We start from the raw sequence: 16,055 nt of genomic DNA, 5'->3' as shown, positions 1-16,055 counted from the left end.
GCCCTATGCTCAAACAAAAAGCACAAACAGACCACTTTTCAGTGGCCTCCGGAGTCGGGATGGGAGGAGGACGAAGCTCCACTCTCAGCCCTCAGTGCCCGGGTAAGCTGTGACCTCCGTTGCTGGTTTATCTTCGAACCTGCACCAAGGGAAACAGACATGGTAAAGACACTGCAAGACAGAACATGCAAAGATTTAGAAAGGATCAAGAACGGAAGTTTCCAAGGTAGTCACTCGTACATATATACTTCTCCAAGGTTTCGACGTTGAACTCCAAACTAACCAGAGTGGCGGAGTCAAAACCCCCCGCCTCAGCCAGGATCCGGCAAACCACCTGGTTGTTCGGGGTTAGTTTCTTGAAGGGTTTGAACTTCAGGACTCTCGTCTCCCTCACCCAGTACAGTGGAAAACCATCTAGGGCGCAAGGCACGAGATCGGAGCAACAGACTTTGAAAAACCTACCCTTCCACCCTGTGAAGGAGTTTTGGAAAGGAGTTAGGAGAACCCTGCCGGGAACGTTACTGAAGGTCACCCAGAGGTTGTTCCTTTGCCTCTTCACCTCAAAGAAGTGAAGAAAGATATCAACCGAGGGCGCACACCCCAGAAAGCCAAAGAGTATGTCAAAGGCCTTGACGAAAGCCCAGCTATTAGGATACAACTGGGCCGGTGCAGCGTTAATTTCCGTCAGTAGTTCCCTCTCAAACCTGGAGAAGGGCAGGCGCACGCCGATGCTCTTAAATACCACCTGGTAGAAGTAGAAGAAGGGGACCCCGTCGTTGGCCCGTTCGTCCCCGCACACCGGCTCCCCCAACGTGCAAGGGAATACGGCAATGTCGTCATCATGCCTCCTAGCGAAGGAACGATGATCATAGGAACACGAATCCCCTTTGTGTTCCCTTATTGCCCTTGTAGAAAGCAAGCATGAACACTCGTCAAGGAGCTCGCGCGAGGCCCATGCATACAGGTCCTTGGGGCTAACCCTAGGGGGAGGAACATGGGAAGACATGTCGCTACAAGAGGTGAGCAAAGAGCTGGGGAGTTCAAAGGAGAATGGCGCGTTAGGTATACGGGAGGTAAAGCGCCAACTAGGAGGAATGCAGAAGGAACTCTTTGTGTAACGGTGCAAAGAGGGTGCGAAATACAGGGATGATAAACGCAGGTACAAGATTTTGAAGATCTAAATATTGCAGTTAGAGTGCCAAGCGACGCAAATGGGAGCACCGTGCGATCGAGCCACGTGTCAGACGATGGGAGGATGATCCTGGCGCCACTGGTTAACATTCAGAAAACGTCGCGTCGACAGAATGGCCAAGGGTACGATGCGCCGCCGAGAATGGGAGCATCTTGTCAGAAGCTCAGAAAATGTCAGGATCAAGTCAAGTGAGGGAACGTCCCATCAACCATGCGGGAAATGCCACGTGGATGGCGCGGGCGAGACCCTGAGCTCTACGCTACCCCCAGGCGTTGACCAAAATCGAAGTCAAAGTCGACGCCAAGGTCAAAGTCAATAGGTTGATCGCACCAGGCATCCCCAAGAAACTGAAGGCGTCGCTGGTAGGAGACGCCGAGGGCGTCGCCCGTATAAGTTATTAGCGGCGTCGCCTCCCCGATACCCACTAGTAGGAAAGACTGTGGAGGGAGACGAAATCGAAGAAGTCAAAACCAGTCGCTAACGGTGTCGCCTCCCCGATACCCACAGGTAGGAAAGACTGTGGAGGGAGACGAGATCGCCAGAGGCCGAGTGAACAACCGGCAGGGTTGCTCCCCGATACCCATGGGAAGAAAAGACCATGGAGGGAACGACCCCAAGGGGGGCTTCGAGCGTTCCCTGTGCTTAGGTTTCTAGAGACCCTGAGGACGATATGGCGCTGCTGCAGCAGTCCTCTCCTCCGGCGTGGGCGCCAAGCACTAAGAATTAAGGGACAGATCGCCTTGATGCTTAAGACACTCCATGGACGATACGACACTGATTAGACAGGCCTCTCCATGGGCGTGGGCATTGAAGCGCGACCTTGTCCCAAGTGTTTAGGACACAGAGCAGGTCTCAACCTTTGCGCTCGCAGCGATGGCAAGCGGCCAGCGCCTTCACGAGGCAGAGGCCTCATAGATACGAAGGCTGAGCAGGTTTGAGGTGCACGTTAGAAGTGAGGTACCAGGTGCACAGGACCGCCCAACACAGCGAAAGAAATGGGTAAAAATACAGGCAAAGCAGTTGAAGTACACAAAAATGAAGAACGAAGGTAAGAATATCATGCAAACGGAACCCGATACCTCAGAAGTATAAAATTGTCATACAAAACCCATGGCTCCGACAAAGGTGCAAATAGTTCAAAGGGTTTACAAATTTATCGAAGATTGGCAAGAACAAGCATAAAGCGCAAAAAGTAAAGGTGGCAGTTCAGAGTCAGATTTTCAATCATCCAACTCAAGGTGGCAGGTCCTATGTCTTGGCCTGGGTAGCCATCTCCTCCTCCATCCACTCCCGTTTTTCAGCCTGCCCATAGCATTGATCCTCCAAGTCTTTCTGAAGCTCTTCGGAGGCTTCGGCCATGTCCTGGAGGTCCATTATTTGAACCTGGAGAGAGACTTCCCGAACGTAGAAGTCAGCCTGAAACTCCATTGCCTCACCCAGCTGCCTTTCAGCCTCCTCTTTGGCCTCTTGCGCCAACTTCAGAGAGGCTTGGTAGGCCTCATTTTGGCGTCCCAGAGCTTTCTTCTCCTCCTCCAGAGCGGCCACTCTTGCTTCGAGGGCCTGAAGGGCTTGTGTGTTTAAGTTTGCGTTTCTAGCTTGGGCGCGCCAATCAAGGGCCACGGCCAAGAAGGCTCCCAAATAGAAGGGCATTCCTTCTTTCCTGTCGAAGCCTTCTGGCATTAATCCCCCGTTGAAGCCTCTCATCAGATGCATGATTGGAGGAGGAATAGCAATAAGATTGGGGGCGGCAGAAATGGAGGCAGGATCAGCGGGAACCTTTGTTGGTGGGGGAGGCGGAGCTGACTCGGCCCCTTCACCTTTCTCCTCTTGGACTATTGTGGGATGGGGAGAGGTAGCACTAGGGGGGTTGTCCCTGAAGGAATCCCCTCCCTGGGGTGATGCTACTGGTAGGATGGGAACCCTCGCAGCCTTCCTCCTCTTGAAGGATACCACGCCATCAGAGTCCTCATCATCGGAGAGGATCTCCAACACCCTCTTCCCTTTGTCCCGGGGGGCTGGGGCAGGCGATGAGGCCACAACCAGTGGGACTGCGGCGATGGGTGGAGGTGAGCTGGGTTTTTGAAGTGTTTGGGGGCTACGTGGGGGTGGTGAAGATGGGCCTAGTGGAGTTTCGGTGGTGGTTGGTGTTGGTGAGGGCAAGGATAGTGAGAGGTTTGGGTCAGCAGCAGGGGCGGAGGAGGCGCCAGCCTTGGTGGCACGAACAGCCTTCAGTGCTTTCGCCAAGACCATCCTCTTGGAAGAATCCATCACTGATCCTACATTCAGACAAACCAAAGAACAGAAGTTAACGCCAATGCAGTTATATAAACCCACAAAGCACGCAGATGAACGAAACATAAGGACACTTAGCAACGAGGGAAACAGGTGGAGGAGGCCAACAGAACAAGCATGATGCAGTAAGAAAGGGCAACAAGAAACGAGCCTCCCTACCAAAATAGGTGAACAGGGTGTGTGCGTTGTATTCGCACGCTATGATCTTCAGCGTGTCGAAAACGATCCCTAGGCCAGCCAAGGCCTTGCATACCCCCCTATCAGCAGAGGACAGCTCATCCAGGGCCTTAGCCTTGACCAGCTTGGGATGCTCTGTGCAGTATAGTGGGAAGTCGTCCAAGGCTGTGGGGTCCTGTTTGGCGCAGCACACCCTGAAGAATTTTCCCTTCCAGCCTTTATATGAGTTCTGGAAGAGGGAAAGGAAGATCCTGCCAGCGATCCCGGAAAAGCTCACCCAGAGGCTTTTCCCTTGCTTCTTCACCTCGAAGAAGTGTAGAAAGACGTCCACAGAAGGGAGGACGCCTAGATATCCACAAAGAATCTGAAAGGCCCGAACAAAGGCCCAGCTATTGGGATGTAGCTGGGCAGGGGCCGTATTAATCTCTGTGAGGAGTTCCCTCTCGAAGGGTGTGAACGGAAGGCGTACACCAACGCGTTTGAATACAGTTTGATACATGAAAAAAATGGGGTCCCACTCCTGGGTCTGTCATCCACACAAACAGGTTCCCCTGGTGATGTGATTCCACTAGCCACATAGAGAAAGGTTCTTGACCTTCTTAGGAATCACCTTGAGTTGGACATTATAGAGGCACTTTTCTTAGAGTTGGATCATTTGTTCTAAGACAAGAACTCACCAAAAACTAGTACCAAATCCCAAACTCATTTGGATGAACCAATTTTAGTCAAATTGAACCAAAAAAGAAGAGAAACTAAAAGGAACCGAACAGAATTGAAATTAAAAGGCGAGAACAGAACATAGGTGCTGGAAAAACAGAAAAACTGAACCAAAAAAACTCAAGAACACAAGACAACATGAACAATTGAAAGAGAAGAAAGGAAGGAGAAGAGAGTGCTCATGAAGATGGAAGGATGTGGATGATCTCGCCACTAGAAGTGTGGAATGCTCCTAGATAAGAGTGATGCCGCCACTTGAGGACTCCATTGATCCATCAAGATAAGACTAGAGAAGAAGGCTCCAAAAGCTCTCCAAAGGTCACTCAAAATTTGAGTAGAGTTTTCTTAGATTAATTCCAATCTGAAAAATACAAAGAGAGCACCTCTATTTATAGCCTAAGGTGCTGAAATATAAGCTACACAAATTCAAAAAACTCCCTCCCAAAAAGCTTCTAGAATTTGCGCCTAAAACAAAGCATGAGGAAGGTGTGACCTCTTCCTTCACTTTGGCACCTCCTTTTCTACTCCTACACCTATCTACTAACACACCCCCCTAAGACTCCTAACTAAAGACTAAAAGATGCTTTAACAATAGAGGTTTCTAATGTTTCCCTCTAAACACCTTTCTAAACAATATTTATTTAATACTTGGCCTTGCCCTTCATGGGATGGACTTTGGGCTTTTGTGGGCTTTGGCCTTCTTGGGCTTGGGCTTGGGCTTTATCTTTTGCAAAGATTAACAAGTAAAACTTTAAATATGAAGGCGAATGATCTTGTTCTTCATTATAAAAAGCCACCTTTAGTTGATTCTCATCACCTAGCCTGCCGGGACGGACGGAAATGTGGGCATCGTGGGTGCGACAGAAGGCATTGAAGTTGTACAAATGGGGGTCACCACGATGGTTCTCGAAGTCAGGGTGGTGCATTTGTTTAGAAGATCGTCAGGGGCCCATTTATAGAGGGCCTTATAGTCGGTCTTGGGGGGAGAACTGGTCCTTGGTTTCAGGCGCACCATGATGCGGATAAATAGCTGGAGAAAGAAGAAAGGAAAAGGGTTTTAACAAGCGATGCCAAGGCAGAAAGGGGAACAAAACCCTAGAAAATGCCACCCACGCGAAAAAACCCAAAAAGGGGGAGAAGAGAGCGGAGAAGAACGGAGAAGCGAAAGAATATAGAAATGCAGAAACATAAACAGTCCCAGGCAGTTCAATACACAACGATGCAACGCGATGAAGAAGAAGAGTCATGGAGGTAGAAAAATCATACCTTTGAGTGTCGAAGTAGGGAAGGAATGGAAGCGCGAAGGAGAGAGCGGGGATTGCAGAGAAAGAGCTCGAAGGAGATGAACAGTGCGGAAATGCAGAGAAAGTGGATGAAACAGTGGTTTTGAGCGCGGGGTTTTGGGTAACTTAAACGTTACATTTGCAACCTGTACCGTCCCGTATCCGGGGGTTGACAAAGTCAAGGTCAAAGTCAACATCTGGACTCAAAGTCAACATAAGGCGTCGTCTAGGTGAAGAGACGCCGAGTGCCAGCGTCGCCAAGAGGAAGCGTCGCCAAGGCAAGGCGTCGCCTAGGTGAAGGCGTCGCCCAACCAGGACGTCGCCAAGATCAAATATCACTAAGGCAAGGCAATCACTGTGTGGTTCCCCGATACCTATGGGTAGGAAAGACCATGGAGGGAGCGACGCCGTGGGAAGGTCTCAGGTCCCGATAATCCGGGGTAGTGATAAAGAGAAGAGAAAGGTGGCTTCAAGGATAGCACCAGTGTAGGGCAGCCTAACTCGTGAAGTACCCCTGCCGCCCCAGAGACGCCTTTGGGACAGATACGAGAGGAAGGCAGATACGCTCTCAAAGTGAGTGACTAGATGATCGGGGGCATGAGTTGGCACCCAAAAAGTCACCCCTTGCGCAGTGGCACTCCCAAGCAAGAGGACTCACACGAAGAAACGCCCCCAGATGGGGTCATGGCGCTGTGAGACCCTCCACGTGTACAGCAGCCAGGTCAGAATAGGAACACCATTTAGCCAGGTACCAGGTAATTAAAGTCATTGAATAAAGTTTCCGTTTCGAGCGTTTAAGGTACTATAAAGGCTCCCAAGCGTTTTTAACGTCTTAAATGCGCTACGTTTTCTAATTAAATGCGCTACGTTTTATGATTAAAGGCGCTTTAAGGCGCTTTAAATGCTAGGGTAGTTTAAATAGCGCCTTGAATGTTGGGAACGGGGTTCGAACTTTTGGCAAATTTTCCAAAAACTCTCTAGTTGCTTGCTCGAGCCTTAAGGTTACGTACAAGGGACTGGGGAAAGATCTTTGCCAGAACGAGAAAATATACACTAGACACAGTTCCTTTTTTACCACCTTCAGAGTGCCATACACGGTGCTCCGATACGGAGGTGCATAGTTTTTGGTGTTTCTTGCTGGCTAACTTGAGTGTCGGAGTGCAAACGGCCGCTAAGGCGCTCTTTTGTCCTTCTTTGCAGGAATCCACAGGTAACCAGTGGGAAGGAGTCCCTAGCTGACGGTTGAGGTCGCGCACGAAGACGTCCCAGGTCAACCGGACGGAACATTTGGCGCCCACCGTGGGGCCCGATATAAAACATTGGTCCCATCGCAAGTTTGAAAAGATCTATCAGGTCACGACAACGATCGAGAAAACAGTGAAGAATGGCCACCACTAGACGAGCTACCGCACACACTGCGCCAGAAGAACTGTCCATGCAGCAGGTCCTGGAGATAATGCGGGGGTTGCAAGATGATATGGCGGAGTCGAAGTTGGAACAGAAACGTATGCAAGCGGATCTCGAAGCCTCGCATGTGAGGAACGAAGAGCTCCATCGTATAAATGAGGAGTTGCGCCGGGGTTTGCGGAATAATCGGGGGCAACGTGAACATGACGAGATGGAGAACCTCTCCCCGCCAAGGGAGTTTTCCACTCCCTTCTCGCAGGAGATTCTGGATGCAGTGATCCCCAACACATTCGCAGGGCCCAAGGTGATATTCACCGGGAGGGAGGATCCTGAGGCGCATCTCTCTGCATTTCACACACAGATGGTCCTGGTAGGCGGCTCCGACGCTGCCAAGTGCAAGCTCTTTATGAGCACCCTGACGGGGATGGCTATGGATTGGTTCATCAGTCTCCCGGACAGCCATATCAACTCCTTCCGACAATTGTCGCGGTTGTTCAGGGAACAATACCTAGCAAACAAGGCCCCGCCTTTGATGTGAAACAGTATCAAGGGGAGACCCTAAAGGAATACATCAACCGCTTCGGGGCCCAGGTAGTAAAGGTTGGTACATCAGAGGAGCCCATGATTGTGTACGCGTTCGTGAAAGGTGTATGCCCCGGCCCTTTTGGCGAATCCATAATTCGCAACCGCCCTAGGACTTTCGCTGAAATACGCCGTCGGGCGGTGGAACATATCGCTTATGAGGGAGAGGTGTGTGAGAAGCGCACCAGCGTCGTGCCCTCACGCCCGAGAGGACCGATGCGAACTCAGCCCGTCAGGGTCAATGAGACCACGACGGGAAGGAAGAAACCAGAGGGGAGATGCCCCTACGAGGCCAGAAAGCCCCAATCCCAGGGTCGAGCAGGAGGCGATCGCCCGGCCAGAGAGAGGACGAGGCCGGCGAGATACAATTTTGTGGTGGAATTGAAGGACCTGATCGCCGTGCCTAATATAGCTGAAAGGTTGAGGCGACCGGTGAAGTCTGATAAGGTGTTAGGGCCTTGGAAAGACTCTTGGTGTAAAGAGAAGGTTAGAGAAGGCAAAAGGGGCGTGGGCGGAGGAAGTACCAAGGATCGTATGGGCATACCACACCACGCCCCAATCTTCTACCATGAAGACGCCTTTCAGTTTGGTGTATAGGTCGGACGCGATGATCCCGGTAGAAATACACGAAAGCTCGCCACGCTTTCAAAACTTTGTGGTTGAAGAATCCAACGAAGAAAGGCGGGTAAACCTGGATTTACTCGACGAAGCCAGGGAGGAAGCCAGAATAAAAGCCCAAGCGGTAAAGAGAAGAGTAGAGCGGCAATATAGCTCTAAGGTAAAGCCGCGACAGTTTCAGATTGGCGACCTAGTTATGAGGTGATCCGATCGGACATCGGTAGTCGATGACGTCAGCATCAGAGAACCACGTGGACCACTCGCAGGGTGACACGTGGACCAGGTGGCAAAGAGGTCAGGGGGACGATCGCCAAGAAAGGTGATCGGTGGTCAGTAACCAAGTGACCACCAACAGATCAGGCGGCAGAGAGGTCGGGGGACAGATCATCCAGAATGGTGATCGGTGGTCAGTAGCCAAGTGGCCACCAACAGACCAGTTCTCAGACTAACGCCTGAAGGCAGAACGCGAGAAACAGATAAACACTGATCAGTCATCGGGGTAGTGTCATCGGGGTCTCGTGTTACACGCAGTTAAACTGGGAATGAGGTTCCCAGCGAGAGCGTTACGCATGGATCTCGCATGAGCACACCTCTGGGAATCATGCACGAGAGTGGCCTGAGGGAACTAGTAAACCAGTCAATGGTTGATGGTTCCCTCAACCCATTACGTGCATGGCATCGTGAAGGGTAGGCTGTATACGCAGGGAGCAACGTTTGGTGAGTGTGCCTAGACCAGCCACACCCGACGTTCTCCCAAGAGTATGCGATCTGCCCAGATAAGAGAAACATCCTAAGTTACTCTGCAAGGGCGTAACTTAGGCACACAAAGAGAAGCGCTAGAGCCCTTCCAGTAAGTGACACGTGTGTGGTTAGATGTGAGTTGCAGGCCTCCACGTGTCATCATCTGAGAGGGGTGCGGTCCAGACAAAAGAGCACTCCGTACCACTAAAGGTACAGACAGGCGCAGCCAAGCGCAGAGACGCGCAGACATGCACAGACTCTCACGCTCCCCACTGCTGATTCTGAGGGTACGCTTTCTCTGAAAAGCATAACAGGGTTCTGACACATGCCAGAAAAGCATAACAGAATCCTGCTATGCCCAGAAGCAGGGAAAGAGAGATAAAAGAGAGAATCAGGGTGAGAGTGAGGAGAGACGAAAAACAGAGTGCAAGAGTTCTCACACACACGCTACTAGTTTTCTAGTCTTTGGTGGTTCTGTGGACTAACTTGATCGTCGGAGTGCAAACGGCCGCTAGAGGCGCCGTCTGTGTGTTTTGCAGGTCACGTTTGGAGAAGCAAGAGAAGGTTTTGAGGGTGATTCTGCAGAAGACGCAGTCGCGTAGACAGGGCAGAGAGTGCTACGAAGCGATTCCTCCACGTTCGAGTTGCCGGCAGGATCATTTGGCGCCCACCGTGGGGCACGAGTGAATCGTTGTGCCATATGTACCACAGTTTTAAAGACTTACCAGAGTTTTTATCAGTTTCCTTGATAGAGAAGGATGCCTAGAAACAGACAACCATCGCCTGCGCCATCCGCTGACGAAGGAGTTGTGACAATGGCGCAGGTCCTGGAAATGGTGCGCACGCTGCAGGATAATGCCGCAGCGTCGAAGGTTGAACAAGAGAGGATGCAGACGGAGTTAGCTGCGTCGCAAAGCAGGAACGACGAGCTGAATCGCGTCAATGAGGAGTTGAGAAGGACGCTGCAAGCGCAGAGGGAACACGTGGTTGACGAAAGGGTGTCTAGGATGCCCTCACCTCCAAGAGCGTTCCCCATGCCATTCTCCCCTGAGATCATGGGAACCATGGTGCCACCCAACCTGGTGGGGGTCAAGGCATCGTTCAAGGGGGTAGAAGACCCGGAGGCGCATCTGACGGCGTTCCACACCCAGATGATGTTGTCTGGGGGTTCAGACGCTGTCTACTGCAAAATGTTTATGAGTACGCTTAGCGGAATCGCCATGGAGTGGTTCGTAAGCCTACCAGAAGGACATATCACGTCTTTCTCTCAGTTCTCGAAGCTCTTCACCGAGCAATACATCGTCAACAAGGCACCTGCAGTGGTGTCCTACGATCTGTTTGATGTGCGCCAATACCAGGGGGAGTCGCTGAAGGACTACCTCAACCGTTTTGGGGCACAAGTGGTGAGATTGCCCAGCAAAGATCAAGATATGCTGGTCCACGCGTTTAAGAAGGGAGTGCTGCCTGGCCCTTTCAGCGAATCTCTCATCAGGAGCCATCCCAGCACCTTTGCAGAGATCCGACGACGTGCGGTGGCACACATAGTGGCAGAAACAGAGGTTTCTGAGAAGAGAGGAAGTGTTGCACCACCAAGACCGCGTGGAGGGCAAGGAAAGCCACAGCAAGCAAGGGTGCATGAGGCCAAGGAGGGGAAGAAGGTGCGGGAAAAACCTCGTCCCTATGCACCAGGCAAAGACCAGAACAGGGGGCGTGCAAGGGAGAATAATGCACCCCCGAGGTACAACTTCATGGTAGGATTGGCGGATCTCATCGCCCTTCCTGCTGTAGCAGCAGGACTACGAGTACCAGAGAAGACAGATAAGGTGCTTGGAAGAAAGAAGAATGAGTGGTGTGAGTTTCATCAGGCCTTTGGCCATACACTTCATTCTTGTTTGGCCCTGGGACACCAATTGGCAGAGTTGGTGAAGTCTGGTTTCCTAGCAGATTACCTGCGTGAGCCGCAGGGTGACCGCGCGTCAGGATCCCAGACTGGAGAACAGCAGCATGAAGTCCCTGTGCATGGGGAAGTGCAGACGATCGCGGGAGGCTTCTCGGGTGGGGGATGCACAGCTTCACAGAGAAGGAGATACGCTCGATCTGGCAGAGGCAAAAAGAATAAAGAGGGGTTGAAGTAAGTTTACTCTTATAGATGGAAGCCTATTTAGATTTGGATTTTCTCACCCTGTGCAGATCTGTGTACACGGCGAGCAATGCACCAGACTCATGTCTGAGCTGCACGAGGGGGTGCGCGGAAGCCACGTAGGTGGTCGCGCTTTGGCAAGTAGAGTACTCCGCGCGGGGTACTACTGGCCAAAGCTGAAGGAAGATTGCATAAGGTTTGCTCAGCGATGCAAACAGTGTCAACTGCATGCAGACTGGCACAAGGCACCCCCTGAGGAGTTGAGGTCCATCCATAGCCCGTGGCCATTCCATACATGGGGGATTGACATCTTGGGACCCTTTCCCCTAGCGACAAGGCAGATGAAGTTCCTCATCGTGGCCATCGAGTATTTCACCAAGTGGGTGGAGGCAGAGCCAGTCGCACACATCACCGCACAGAAAGTTGAACACTTCGTCTGGAAGAACATTGTCTGCCGCTTCGGAATACCCAAGAGGCTGGTTTCCGACAATGGCACCCAGTTCACAAGTCATCAGCTGAGGAGGATGTGTGAAGAGTTAAAGATACAACAGGTCTTCGCATCAGTGGAGCACCCGCAAACCAATGGGCAGGTGGAGTCAGCAAACCGAGTGCTGCTCAGGGGGCTGAAGCGAAGACTAGACAAGGCCAAAGGAGGTCCCCAGAATTGTATGGTCTTATCACACCACCCCACAGTCCAGCACCCATGAGACACCCTTCAGCCTTGTCTATGGGACAGACGCCATGATTCCTGTGGAGATACAGGAGAGCTCCCCCAGATTCCTAAACTTCGTTGTTGAAGAGTCCAACGAAGAGCGTAAGGTAAATCTGGATTTGCTAGACGAAGTGCGAGAAGAGGCCAGAGTCAGTGCTGAAGCTGTGAAGAGAAGAGTAGAGCGGAGGCACAACTCTAAAGTGAGGCCCAGGCGCTTCCAGGAAGGTGATCTGGTGATGAGAAAGGCGCATCAGAATGACATGCAAAACAAGCTATCCCCAAAAGTGGACAGGCCCGTACAGAGCGGTGAAGACATTGGAGAACGGAGCCTATCGCCTAGAGACTTTGGAAGGAGGAGCAATCCCCAGAACGTGGAACGCCACCCATTTAAAATTTTATTTCAGTTAAAGTTGTACAGTAATGGCGTTCTCGCGCTAAAAGATACATGCTTTGTATGTGGTGGAAACAGTTGAACAGGCAAGGGGGCACTCTTTTCCCTAAGGAGGGTTTTTAACGAGGCTACCCAATTAAAAAAAAAATTTCCAGCATATCAAGTGTGCTCAAGTATTAAAGTTAAAATCCTCCTTGCCCCAGGTGCAAGTGCAGGTGATTGGTTGGGCCCTACTTGCCCGAGGCGCAAGTACTGGCACCGATCTAAGTCTTCCTCACCCCAGGTGTGAGCGCAAGCAGTTAAAGGTTGGAAAAGCCAGGGGTGCTAGTAAGACCAAGGGAGGGAAAGGAAAGGTTTTGACAAAACGTCCTTACCCACTTGGCATACACCAATATTGGCCCAGTAAGACTCTTAGTCCGAAACCCTTCTCACCCTAGGAGTGAGGCAGGGAATGAGCGACTCAACCCGCCAAAGGGTGATGACCTTGGGGAAAGTAAGAGGGGTTAGCGAGAAACACTTTTTTTTCCCCAAGACGAGGCATCACCTTGAGCGATCGATGTCAAAGTCCTTTATGCACTTAGCGCTAGAGCGACAGAGAAAGCTAAGTAAAGACTAAAGAACGATCACTGATGAGTCGTCAGTAATTGGCTAGTGGTGCAAAGCAGCGCACGAGGACTGTTAAACACCAAGCTGAGGGAATAGCCAGTCGTGATCAAGTTGAAACGAAAGAATAAGAGAAGCAGATCGCGCTAAGCCTAAGCTGGTTAAAACTTAGTCGTGCGCAAAGTGAAAGACGAAGCTCAAGATCGCGCTGAACCTAAGCTAGCTAGTCGTGCACATAAAGGTAAGTGAAGTTCAAAGAAAATGCAAAAGAAGAAACTTACGCAAGAAAGAAGCATTGAGATATTACATTCATAGCCAAGTCTTATACAATTCCAAAGTGCAAAGAAAAACTGTGCAGAAGCTAAATTTACAGAGAAAAGAAGGGTTTAAGGGGCAGGGGGAATGAGCTTTCCATCCACCACTTCATGGTAGATGCTGAACTGCGAGAGGTCCAGGTCTGGGAGAACGCATTTGATTTGCTCGAGTGCTAGCTCGAATCCGTCTGTAAGGGCATCAGCACCCACATTCATCAAATCAGCCTTCTCCCCCTCCAGTTCTTGCTTTGAAGCCTCCGCAGCATCTCTCTCAGTGGTGACGGCAGCAAGGGAGGAGGCAGCTTCAGACAGTTTGCCCACCACCTCCTCAAGTCTTTTCTCCCCAGCAGCAGCTGCCTCTTTGGCGGACTCGAGCTCCCCCAATAGCTGAGTGTTCTGTTGGCGCAGGGAGGAAGTCTCGGCCTTAAGCTCCACCACCTCGCAGTCCAAAGAGCTCACCATCTGCCCCATCAAGATCTCCGTCTTGATGGTCTCTTGGACCTGCGCTAGGTATTCCCTCCTAGCCTTCTCCACCATGCCTCGCATCAGTTCGACGGACCCTTGAGCAGCTTCGAAGTCACTTTGCAGTGACTCCTTGTCGTGCTCAAGCTCCTTCACCCTCTTCTCCAGGGCTATTTGTTTACGATGCTGGGTGGAGAATTCTAGAGAGAGCACCACCTGCCTTGCCAGGTGCATGTCAACCTCATCACCATTCCACTCGACGAGCTCCCGGTTACTTATGAGCTGCCGAACCAGGGTGATGACCCTGCTGAAATTCTCGTGGGTGGCCCCAGAAGCGCTTGGGCGCGAGCTAGACCCACCACATTCAGCAGCGGTGTTAGGGATTGGCAGCAGTGGTGGTGGTGCACCCCCAGCTTGGGCAGAAGCGCCCCCAGCAGGATGAGCGGATGGACCAGGTGATTGGCCTGCTGGGGGGGAAGATGGCAGTTTGGTAGTTGGAGGCAACTGGTGGCCTGGAGAAGGAAGGTTGGTGGGCTCTGGGGCAGTTTGAGCGCAGGGGGGAGGGGAAGACCCTTCCTCTACTTCCACCACCTCAATCTCTCCAGGCTGGAGAGATGAGGCCCCCTCAACCGCTGCTCTCTTCCTTTGGCGGTGAACAAGAGGAGAGCCTGAGCTCTCCTCTTCAGTTGAAGCAGCAGCAGCAGCAGCAGCAGAAGAAGCGGAAGCCTTCACTAGCCTTTTCCTTTTCTTCCCTTGCTCGGGGCCTTCAGCTGGCGCGACCGAGAGTGGAGGGGCCGCAATGGGCTCAGTTGTAGAAGAAGAGGAACCAGTGCCCTTGGCTCCCCTACGTTTGGCAAGCTCCAGCAGGGCCAGCTTTCTGTCTTTCCCCGTCATTGAGTCTGCATAGACGAGAAAGGGAGGGGTTAGTTGACCAAGGTATGCAAGTAAGGTAAAAAACACATAAAACATGCATGAAAAGGTGCAGGCATCCTAAGAGAGGAAAAAAGAGCTACCTATATACTTTTTTAAGGCCACCACATCGAACTCGTCTTTGATGAGACGAGCAGAATTGTATTTGGCCCCCAGGAGCAGCTCGCACAGCTCGCGCTCATAGGGGGCCATAGCTTCGAGGTCCCTGGATTTCTTGAACTCAACTCCAGGAACCCAGTAGAGGGGGTACCCCTCGAGCAGACTTGGACTTTGAGGGGTAGCAGATATCATGTAGAATCTGCCCTTCCAATCTTTGAAGGATTGCTGGTACAGGCCCAGGAGCACCTGTCCAGCAACCCCGTTCAGGCTGACCCAGGACCTGTCCCCAGGGTTCTTCGCTTCGAAGAAGTAGAGGAACACGTCCACAGAGGCGTTGAGCCCGAAATAGCTGCAGAGGATTTGAAATGCCCGGATGAAGGCCCAGGCATTTGGATGGAGTTGGCAGGGCGCGACGTTTAGCTCCATCATCAGCTCCTTTTCGAAGAAGGTGAAAGGGAGACGCAGCTTCAACCTCTTGAAGATAGCGGAGTAGACAAAGACGAAGGGCACCCCATTGGTGGCCCTGTCATCCGCGCAGATAGGCATCCCTCGAGGAGGGATGCGAATTTGAATGTTGAAGTCATTCTCCCTGTTGACGGAGCAGGAAGGCTCATCAGGATTGCGACTTAGCAGGGACTTGAGATGGCCCTCAGGCAGTAGAGTGGAGGTTTCAGCGAGCAATGCCAGGGGAGCCCATTCGTAGACCCTGGCATTGTCGTGGTAGGAGGTAGCCACAGGCGGTGGTGGAGCTGGCGCACTCGCGGAAGGCTGTGCACCAGAAGAAGAGGCAATGATGCGCGCAGTTTGTTTCAAGCGAGCCATCGTGAGATAGCTGCAAATGGAGGAAAAACGAAAAGGTCAGAATGAATGGGAGAAGAAGGAATGATGAATGTTTCGGTGAAAACAGAAAAGGGAAAGGAGAAGGAGATGCCCAGATGAAAAGAAGAAGAAGAAGAAGCAGAAGCCAGAGTAAGAGCATGAAAAAACCCTAGCGCGGGTTCGAGAGAGGGAAATAGAGGAGATGAATGCATGATAACTAGAATGATAAATGCAATCGGTAAAGATGACCGAAAGGGGGCCAGGAAGAAGAAAAACCATACCTTTGGATGATCGCAAGAGATTGGGAAGCAGAGAATTTGAAGAAAGATGGGTGCGCAGAGGAGAAGTTCGCAGAGAGTCTGGGAGTCGAATGAAGAAGATGAAGGAACAGTGAAAGGGCGCGCCAATTTGAATAAGAGAAGCGCTAGCGACGCACAACGCTGGCCGTTGATGGGGCCACGTGTCGCGAGATTAAGAGAGGGAGTCCAAACGTTAAAGAAGCAGCACGTGAGGTGGCACGTGAGGCGGCCCCACTTGCCACGTGGACTGAGGGCACGACCACTTAGTCTCTTCGCT

General features: G+C 51.6%; 1 protein-coding gene across 1 annotated transcript; it reads right to left on the bottom strand.

Annotated features, from left to right (window-relative positions):
* Nucleotides 1–2,440: 2,440 nt before the first annotated feature.
* On the bottom strand, nt 2,441–14,525 carry LOC137834169 (flocculation protein FLO11-like). The gene is made up of 2 exons (XM_068642232.1): nt 13,709–14,525; nt 2,441–3,468 (listed from the first exon to the last, which is right to left on the bottom strand). Exons 1-2 carry the CDS (start codon nt 14,523–14,525, stop codon nt 2,441–2,443), a joined length of 1,845 nt encoding a protein of 614 aa, XP_068498333.1.
* Nucleotides 14,526–16,055: the final 1,530 nt, after the last annotated feature.

Source organism: Phaseolus vulgaris, chromosome 5 (assembly GCF_000499845.2).
Source record: "Phaseolus vulgaris cultivar G19833 chromosome 5, P. vulgaris v2.0, whole genome shotgun sequence".
NCBI classification, from domain to species: Eukaryota; Viridiplantae; Streptophyta; class Magnoliopsida; order Fabales; family Fabaceae; genus Phaseolus; species Phaseolus vulgaris.
The sequence above is the reverse complement of the archived record's forward strand: the minus strand, read 5'-3'. Positions and strand labels throughout refer to the sequence as shown.